This window comes from Squalius cephalus (assembly GCF_949319135.1).
Source record: "Squalius cephalus genome assembly, chromosome: 16".
Lineage (NCBI taxonomy): Eukaryota > Metazoa > Chordata > Actinopteri > Cypriniformes > Leuciscidae > Squalius > Squalius cephalus.
In genome coordinates, this window is record NC_137137.1 from 32,965,256 (window position 1) to 32,975,975 (window position 10,720).

Genomic DNA, 10,720 nt, shown 5'->3' on the forward strand with positions numbered 1-10,720 from the left:
AGCTTTAGATTTAGAACAATATTGTTTACATGGTATATCCAAAAATTTACTATTATGAAAGAAGTGTTTGCCATTTGATGCCATTTATTCTCTACAGTAAAAGACCTGGGTGTTATACTAGATTGCAACCTGTCTTTTGAAAATCATATTTCATATGTTACAAAAACAGCCTTTTTCCACCTTAGAAACATTGCTAAGCTACGTAATATGCTATCAGTTTCTGATGCAGAAAAGTTAGTTCATGCATTCATGACCTCAAGACTAGATTACTGTAATGCTTTATTAGCTGGTTGTCCTGCATCCTCAATAAACAAGATACAGTTAGTCCAAAATGCAGCCGCTAGAGTTCTTACTAGATCAAGAAAATATGATCATATAACACAGATTTTAACATCACTACAAGTCCTGTATTAATTACAAGGTATTGCTACTGACTTATAAAGCCCTAAACGGCTTAGCTCCAGCCTATTTAACGGATCTTCTATCGCCCTATAATCCATCGCGCTCTTTAAGATCACTAAATTGAAGGCTTTTGGTCATACCTAGGATATCCAGATCCACCAAAGGAGGGAGAGCATTTTCACATTTAGCTCCAAAACTCTGGAATAGTCTTCCAGATACTGTTCGTTGCTCAGACTCGCTCTCCCAGTTTAAAACTAGATTAAAGATGCATCTCTTCAGCCAGGTATTCATATAATTTTTTTAATCGTACAGTTAAATCCGACCTCTAGTTCATAAACGCCAGAGGAGAACTGGCCCCTGACTGAGCCTGGGTTCTCCCAAGGTTTTTTTTTTTTTCTCCATTAGGTCACCTGATGGAGTTTTTCGGTTCCTTGCCACTGTTGCCTTTGGTTTGCTCAGTTGGGGATATTTTGGGGATATTTAATTTTATCAATCAATAAATTCCACTAGAAACAAACCTTGTTGTATTATTTTAATTTAATACTGTGAAGCTGCTTTGATATAATCTGTATTGTGAAAAGCGCTATACAAATACTTGACTTGACTTGACTTGACGCAAATGCTTCATTCTGACTTGTGTTTATGGCATTTTGAATGCAGTGTTACATTTTGAAGGAGATGTGAGGCATTTTGCATTTTGTGTGTGCAGTTTGGGGAATTGTGTGTAGAGTTTTGAAAAAAGGAGAAATAGTTTTGAAAACGTGTGTAAGCAGTAAGCAGTCAATAATAAGCTGACTTGCTAGTGACTGACCTAAACTATTCCCCGTGTGTCCATTAATGATCCAGTCATAGTCCCACCAATTGTCCATAAAACCTCTGAGAAATATTTCTTGAAGTATTTCTTGTCCAATATTGATGTTTCAGCTTGTGTTTCAGAGTCGTGTTTCAGTCTCTTGACACCCGCTCTGGGTAAGTTACAGTTCTGCTGGCTCAGGAGGCTTGAGGCTTCCTTCACAATTTACTCTTGACAAGCTGTTTTGCACCTTTTCTTCTCAACACGCTTTTTTTAACCCAGCTGACTGAGCAGATTTAAAACATCATCCCGAACACTACAAACTCACGCAGAAACATGCGCCTTGTTGCTATGAGACAAATGACAAGTGAAATAAATGGGCCCTATCTTGCACCCAGCGCAACTGACTTTGTACACCGACGCATGTATCATTCCTATTTTGCACCCGCGCACAGCGGACTTTTCCCTCCACAGACGCACGTCGGTAAATTAGGGAATGAACTTGCGCTCCCGGGGGCGGTTCAGCGCAAAGAGGAGGCGTGTTCCGGCGCAAACGTTCCCTGGTGCTATTTTGCAGTTTCAGAAAACAATTCCGCCACAGACCAGGAGAAACCCAGTCTAAAGTCAGTGGCGTGTTGCGCATGTTATTCATATGCTATTTTAAGGGCGCATGCTTGGTCATAATGTAGCGTGTGCACAACGCACATACACTTTGATTCTCTCATCTACACTGAAGCAGCAGTTTTCATTTTTAGAAAACCATACATTATTACAAGGAAAAATATTAACACACGAGGTAAATCATTGTTGTGTCCATGAAGATGTGAAAAAATAGGCATAAATCTAGCTTACACATTTACCCATATTATTATACACCTGTTTAACCGAAGCTAATTTGGGTGTGTTTCTCCATCCCCAATGTCACCTCTCTGTGTTATATTTAACTCTTTGTGACTGAGCTTGTTGAATACATTACATAACTTTGGCCCAGACTTTTGCCACAATTTACAATTGTGTAAATTGTCGGTCTCCTCGGCTGTGAACCGCTCCTGGCGTGTGTCTGGCAAATCCGCCGTTATAATAGCAATCCTCCATGGAACAAGCGCGCCTGCTCTTAAAGGGAATGTGAGATGATGCTCTGATTGGTTTATTTCACGTTACGCCCAAACCACACCTATGAGTAATGAAGCTACTTCAGACCAACCCATTTTAGATTTGCGTCGGGCGCAAGAGTCATTTATCCCGCCGGTATAATAACCGAGATCCGCCCACAAAGTTACTTGCGTTTCGCGCTTGATACTTACGTTTCAGATCGTTAAAATAGGGCCCAAATATGTTTTAAATATCCAACATGTTTGACCTTCTCTGGCTGGATTGAATCATAATCTGAAGATGAAAAAATTTGAGTCTTTGCTCATCATACACTATCTGTCAGCTCAAATCTGCACACTGGCTCTAGAGTGTAAATTGTGGCAAAAGTCTGGGCCAAAGTTGTGTAATGTATTCAACAAGCTCAGTCACAAATAGTTAAATATGACTTGAATATTATACTGAGTAATTATTTACATCGATATGGTTTGGAATTGGAAAAATGCGCTTAAAATAATTATGTACAGTCTACATGTTTATATAATGCCATAATGTTATAGGAATTTTGTGCTACACTGTAAACAATTATATGTAAAACAAAGACTATTGGAGTATGTTTTACAAGAAAATACTATTTCAGTCTTTCTACTATATTTCATGTTCAATTCAGTGTGTTACTTGCCATTTCTTTGTAACTATTTGTGAAATTTACTAGTAATTTCTTAGTGAAATATTTTTCACTGTAGTTTTCTGCATCTGGTATATCCGTAATATGTAATGTTAAATTCGGCATGAAATGGAAGTTGCGATAGCCTTTTCTCCCTATCCGGCTTCTCAAATGAGAACAAATGTGGGCTGGGCTTGATTTTGTCTGTGGGGATTTGATTGGATGGTTGTGGTTTGCTATTGGTGGATCTGATGTGATTGACAGGTTATTGCCCCGCCCTCGTCATCAGAGAAGAGAAGAGATGCTGCAAGAGGGAGGGGAAGAGCTTCTGATTAAAATATTTATGAGGGCACATAAATTTATACATAATAATAATGATGTACATGGATAAATCTGATTTTTAATTAATTATAATTTTTAAAAATTACTTAAAGCTGCAGTCTGTAACTTTTTTGGGTTAAAAATGATCCAAAATAAATTTTTGAGCAAGTACATAACCAGCCAGTGTTCAAAACTATCTGCTTGCCTTAGCTCGATTCAAAACGGTAAGCTTGTAATAATGTTTACGTCACATCTGTCCACATAAAGAAGAGTCTCGGCTAGTCGGCTATGAGTGTGAGGATGTTGGAGGAGGAGATTTATAGCTTTTTCTCACAGCACTGGATATAATTCAACTTATCAATTTGATGGCGGATCCAGAAAGGTTCAAACGACAATCGCCAGTGACGACTGGAGATTCACCCGTTGTAAAACGCGAAAGACTTCGGAGTGGCTACAGAAAAAAAGAGACTGCAACCGGCCCATGTGAAAACAATGACAATTACAATAGGGTTTCAGCACTTCGTGCTTGAACCCCTAAATATCGGAAGGGCATTAAATGTAGTCACGCAATGCTGATGTTGTTAACATTAACAATTTGAGAACAAAGTATAATTTGCACGGTTTGACGTGATATGATAAGCGATCGTTAGATTTAATCAGCGCGCAATGCTTTTTTCCTCTTAGTTAGTCAGAACAAAAGTGGATGTTACTTACTTGTTCAGACGACATTTTCCAGTGAAAATTCTTATGTTGGTCATACTTCAAAAAGTATAATCTGTGATTGCGAATGCCAGTATCCACACCGGCAGTGACTGACAGCCGCACATTCTCCTCAAAACATTGGATTCATCCGTGCTGTGCCGTGCCGAGGCACAACCCACATAAAGTTGAAAATTCCGCGATTAACTGCAATTGCAGATTTCGAACAGAGATGGCGACAAAGAGGAAAAACCACAGACTGCAGCTTTAATCATTACTTTACTTAAAATAAAAATAAAAATTTATTTAAATTTTTTTTTTTTTTTTATGGTGAATTTAAGGCTGCAGGGGTCGAACAAACAAAAGCAGTCGACTGTTGAAAACCCATGGTTGGTTATTCTTCTCTTGAAAGCAGAACAAAAACCCCGTAGGCTAACAAATCTGACGGCGCCCTCTGGTGTTTGTCTTTTCAGGATGTTCCCACCAAGCTAGTGGCTAAAGCAGGACCTTTGCCGATGTCTGTGAGAGGCCACTGGTTCCTGAGCCCTCGGACGGAGTATTGTGTGGCAGTGCAGACCGCCATCAGACAGCCTGACGGAGACTATCAAGTGTCTGAGTGGAGCCAAGTGGTGGAGTTCTGCACCGGGGGTAAGCAGAGAGGCTAATTGATGTTTAAAGGTGCTGTATGTAACTTTTTTACTCTACTAAAGCATAAAAATACCATAATATGTTCGCATATATTTAGGAAACATGCTAAGTTCACATACTCGTTTCTCTGAAAACAGTTATTTTACTTATTATTTTACACGTTCCGTGTTGTCAGTCGGTTTCTGTTTTGGTCTGTGTGACTCCGCCCACTCCCAGCTCAGCCAATAGTATTTCGACACCCCGGGATGCCAGTTGGCGGGAAACACAGCGTATCGCAGCCATGGAAACGAGCAAACAAACTGGTCAGAGATTGCAGATTCCACACAACCAAAAAAGCCTCAATATCCATCTAAAAATCTCTATGAACGAGAGCATATTAAAATGCGGATAAATCAACTCACAGTGATTTTATGGATATCAACTCACATTTACGGATATCAACTCACATAAATTAACTTACAGTGTGTAAGTCTCCACGGCTTTTGTTGTCAATTGCGCTCGCTCCTGTTGCGTGTCCTCAAACTGGCAACCTGCGTGAGCGTCGAGTCTGAGGAGGAGAGGGAAACAACGGTCTCTGATATATTTTGAATTTGGACTGCAGTACCTATTTTGACCACTAGCTTCTTACAGTCATTCTTACAGACAGCACCTTTAAATGTGTGTAATGTTTTCAGTGTTACAAGGCTTTCATGGATCTTAAAAAAAGTAAACACTGTGACTCTGTGGTGCTTTCAAATCATTTGTCTGTTTGTTTCAAGTGGTACTCACTGCAGAGTCAAATGACGACCAGCTCCTCCTCTTTGGAGCTCTAGCGAGGAGGAGCTACATGTAAGCTCCGCCCATTTGCTCTGCAGTGAGCAGCTTCTGTTTGTTTGAGCAGCACAGCAACAGGCTCAACCAATAGCTTAAGTTTGGGGGAGGGGCTAAGTTTGGCAAACAGCTGGAGGCTTGGGAAACCTGTTCAGAAACAATTGTAATAGAGGGTATGCATTGACGTCACTTTCCTGCAGGAACACACTCCCTCAGCCGGACTGAGTGGCAGAAGAGCTGCTGAGTGACTGGAGTTAATAGGGGAAACTGCGAAAACACGAGTAGAACAAACGATATGAGTTTAAACTAAAGGCTGGACTCGATATAGTGTTCTTTACAACTTACCAAAGATCCAGTGATCCACAGATATTGACATGCCGCCAGGAATCGAGTTTCCTGACATTTATATGAGCCTGATTTAGACGACGGGGAAATACATAAAGCAAATTTGCCTGTGAACGCTTTATATAAATACAATATAGATCTAAATCCGGGTGATCACTTATATCAATGTTATATATATATATCATTATATTGTCCAGCACTAAAACTTGTATAGTTTTTTGTCAGTGTTTATTTAAAAACATCCAATTATGCAGAATATACAGTACGATGGTAAATATTTAATTGATGAGTTGTCAATACAATAGGCTATATAGGGTATGATATTATCCCAAATTCAGCATAATGAGACAAAATTATAACTGCAAATCCAGTTGTTTCTGTGAATCGCAGCGATCCATTTGCTTCTCTGTTCTGTAGCTTTCGGCAGTCTGTAAAAATATACCTCAGATTTCTTGTCAAATCTATTTGAACAGTCAATCTCGAAGCTTTTTACCCTTTTAGATGTTTTGTGTGTTTCACGCTGAAAACCAATGCTGCCACTCAGTGTGTGTAACCGCAGCCACTCCGGCCGACGGTGACGTCACACGCATACACCCTATATCTGCACCTCTAGAGGCACAGAAATGACATACTGCAGCAGAAGCACTTATGTTATACTCATAAATCATGGTTGTTAATGTGTTTGTGCAGATTATGCCATGGATCATCTCCAGCAGCTGTTAGATAAAGCTCAGGCCGCTGCCGGGCGGCCGCTCAGGTTCTCCGTGTTTTACCGCAATCAGAGTCCTGAATACTTCCAGTATGTGAGGTTAGTGTCATCTATACTGCTTTCTACATATATCTTTCCCTTGACAGCTCTGACTCCACTGATTTTTGATCTGCCGCGAGTCTTCGGGATTTGAGTCTTTGACAAATACGTGATTTTCTCAGCTTTTTGTTCAAAATGTTAATTGCTTTTTTTAATTAATTTTGTTTGTTTGTTTTGTTTAAAAGCTGAGGGTCTGTTCTTTCTTTTAACATATTGCATGTTCAGATATTCGTACAACAAAATATTCTGGGGACCATGAAAATGTTGTGAAAATTATCAAAAATGCTGGCAACTTTTTTGAAAAATGCTGGCGGGGGAAGAGATAAAAAGTTGCTTAAAACTGACATTCATGTCTGGCTTCATTCTGGACTGCATTTAGGTTGTGTCTGAATCCACTTTTGCTCATTTAACAACGGGAAAAATGGTCGGTGCTCCCGGCGCATGGTCTAAAAGGGTTTTCTCTATTCTCTTAATGATAATGGGTGTGTTTTGGGCTTTACGTGCAATAAACCAATCAGAGTCTCGTCTCCCATTCCCTTTAAAATCCAGTTGCGCTAGCGCCATGGCGGATTTGCTATTTATATGGCGGAATTTGATAGTGGAAAGACTGAATGCTTCTCTAGCGAGGAAACGGATCTGCTCGTGCGCGAGGATAAAGCTGTGTGTGTGTGTGTGTGAGGTTAAAGCTCAAGCAGACCATCTACAGGACAAGCCAGATTCCCCCATATCTTTATGTACACAATAATAATCTTTTACATTGTAATCCTTTTATTTTTTATATTTGGCATGTTTGTGTGCTGCTGCACCCTGTGCGTGTAATAAGCAGAGTGTGTGTGTGTGTGTGTGTGATAAGCAGAGTGTACGCGTGTTGTAGACCCGGCTATAGGGGACCACATTACTAATGCGCTGATGACCATGGGGAAATGTGGGTCCCATGGCTAAACGAGTTGAGAACCACTGTTATAAAGCTATTCAAAACATCATTCAATGTAAATTGCGATAATCATAATAAATAATCGCAATTACAATTTCAAAGGAATAATCGACAATTGTGATTTTGGACATAATCGCGCAGCCCTAGTTACACCCCTAATACGCTCAGATAAATTGTTCACAATATGCATTCTGTAAAAAAAAGGGTGCATTTTCATTTCATGCCGACTTCAGTTTTGACATTTATGATTTAGTGTTGTATTATTGATTATTCTCTCTCCATAGATCAGAGTGTGGAGGTGCAATGCTCCCGTCTTTCAAAGACAACAGTGGAAGTCACGGCTCGCCGATCAACGGAAAGCTACGCGGCGTCTTCCTCAGCTGCAACACCGAGTTCGACACCGGCCTCCCTCCGAAAGACTCCCCGTACGGGGCTTTACGCTTCCAGATCTCTGCCGAACGTCTCCTCAACCCGAGCACAAACCTCTACTTCGCTGACTTCTACTGCATGTACACAGCGTACCACTATGTGGTGCTGGTGCTGGCCCCTGCTGGATCGGAGGGGGACGACTTCTGCAAGACCCGGCTTCCACGACTGGACCTAACAGCCAATCCCTTCCTGACGTACACGGCCGGAGACGTTCCCGTGTTCTGTCACGCCAGCGATGTGATTCTGGAGGTGTTGTTCACAGAGCCTTTGCTTCTGGAGAACGGGATCCTGGCTCAGATCAGTGGCCGTCCGCAACTCATGAGCCTCTCCACTGCCAACGCCAAAAAAGACCCGAGCTGTAAGGTGTGCAATATCAGCGTGGGACGCTAAAAAAATATTGTTGGTTTAACTTAAAAAAGTAAGTTACCTGGTTGCCTTAAAATGTTGAGTTGATTGAAATTAAAAATTTTAGTTAATGCAATGAAGGGTTTATTTTACTCAATAGAAACTCAAAATATTATGTAATTTGAACCACGTTAATTATCTAAATTGATTTGACAAAAGATAAAAAGTTGTGATAACAAATAATGAAAATATTTTTTTACAGTGAATGCATGCTGTCATATAAAGTGCAACCGGTAAAAACGGATTTGGAAATGGACGTTATCATGAGAAGCCGGATAAACATTCTCACTGTGGGATTTGTTTTGGGACATGCCAAAGGTTTTCACAAAAAGAGGAAAGAATAAATAATGAGAACTGAATGAGGTCTTGGTCTGATAGACTCTCCACTTGTTATGAAACCGAGCCATAAGGCCTGTGAGTCAACGGCTCAGAGCTTAAAGGGACAGCTCACCCAAAAATGTTTCATCTTTTACTCATCATGTCTTTTATTGAAAGTCTTCTGAAGCCATGTGATAACTTGTATGAGTCAGTCTCAGCTATAAATCCACTTCTTTAAAGGGTTAGTTCACCCAAAAAATTTAAATTATCCCATGATTTACTCACCCTCAAGCCATCCTATGTGTATATGACTTTCTTCTTTCAGCCAAACACAATAAGAGTTATATTAATATCCTGACTCTAGGCCTTATTATAGTAGTGATAAACTCTATGACAGACATTAGCAGATTTATAATGGGAGTGAATGGTACCTGAGATTTTGAAGCCCAAAAAAGTGCATCCATCCATCATAAAAGTAATCCATACGACCCAAGGGGGTTAATAAAGGCCTTCTGAAGCCAAGCGTCGGATCAGAGGTCACTCTTCAGCCAGATCTACGTACTGCCGTTACCCAAAGCCATTGATTATAGTTTATAAAGTTACAAATATGGATATTTTTCTTACAAAAACGCATGGCTTCACTTCAGAAGGCCTTTATTAACCACCTAGAGTCGTATGGATTACTTTTATGATGGATGGATGGATGGATGGATAGATACGTTTCTTTGGGCTTCAAAATCTCAGGCACCATTCACTCCCATTATAAATCTGGGAAGAGCCGGGATATTAATATAACAATTATTGTGTTTGGCTGAAAGAAGAAAGTCATATACACATAGGATGGCTTGAGGGAGAGTAAATTATAAGATCATTTTCAATCACATTTGGGTGAACTAACCCTTTAAGACTAATCATGTGTAAATCATATTTAATGAATTATGTAAGTGATTCTCTTTATTTTTATATTAAGTTATTTGAGGTGTCAGAGTCTAATCCCTGGTTTTGAACCATCTGTAATCAATATGAATCTAATGAGTATTTGTGTCTGTTGAAATATATATAAATGTTAAATTAATTGTACAGAATGCTTTAACAAAATAAATAAATAAAACACTTCTGAAACTTTCTGCATGTTATTTTTGTATGTTGTTTGTGTGAGAATGAATGTATTTCAGTTCAGCTCTCAACATGGACAGTAGTCATTTTGAAACATAAAATATTGGAAAAAGCTTATTAAAATATGGTAGCCTACTTGTTAACTCGTACTCGCTAATTTTTTTAGCAGTGATTTTGACAGATTACACAAATAGTGATGCATTGTAACTTTTTAACTGTAATTCTCACTCATGTCCACTTGGTGGCGAGTGCGCTCTTGTTGACTATCAAGTTAATGGTCAATGAATCGTCTTTCTGCGGTTGAAACACTGATTAAGCGATTACATGGATTTCGGTAAGTTGGACTGTATATTTCAACATATTTTTTTAATGTTCATTCATGTTTATTTCGTTCTATAACGTAGTAAAGAGGAAGTAATTGATCGCGTTTGCTCGCTTGAACTCAGGCGCTACAGTGATCTCTCGCGCCACATCAAAAAGCGCCAAAAACGGTATTGTTTGAATTTTGTGATAAAAATACACCGAATTTAAAAGCTGAGACTTTGTTTCATGTCACAATTAACAAAGCACAAAGCTTATTGCGATTTATTGGACAAACATTCATGATGAAACCTGAAAAGTGACGCACAGTCTCTGTTCAACTTTCTCTTCATCAATAAATAAATGCATAATAGCCTATTGTCCTGTAAGTTCGTGAATAAAAATGAAAATATGTACAAAAACCGAACCTATTAAATGGCTTATTATCATTAAAATGTGAAAATTAAAATGACCGGTAGGATCATTATAGATTATGACGGAATTTTTATGACCCTGTCTGTCAAAATGGCGCGACCTCTGTGTACATTCACATATCTCTGCTTCTGAGTCACGTGTCAAAGCAAAGCAGTGGCGGAGAATAAATTGAATAAAGCATATCAAATGCAGTAAAAAAAC

At 39.3% G+C, this 10,720-nt stretch overlaps 1 protein-coding gene across 1 annotated transcript in view; it reads left to right on the forward strand.

Moving 5' to 3' along the window:
- phyhip (phytanoyl-CoA 2-hydroxylase interacting protein) overlaps positions 1 to 9,375 on the forward strand; it is a 26,156-nt gene extending 16,781 nt beyond the window's left edge. Inside the window, exons 3-5 of the mRNA XM_079896228.1 lie at positions 4,445 to 4,619; positions 6,465 to 6,582; positions 7,801 to 9,375. Coding sequence (XP_079752354.1) covers positions 4,445 to 4,619; positions 6,465 to 6,582; positions 7,801 to 8,335 — 828 coding nt within the window. The 3' untranslated portion in view covers positions 8,336 to 9,375. The remainder of the gene's footprint in view (positions 1 to 4,444; positions 4,620 to 6,464; positions 6,583 to 7,800) is intronic.
- Positions 9,376 to 10,720: the final 1,345 nt, after the last annotated feature.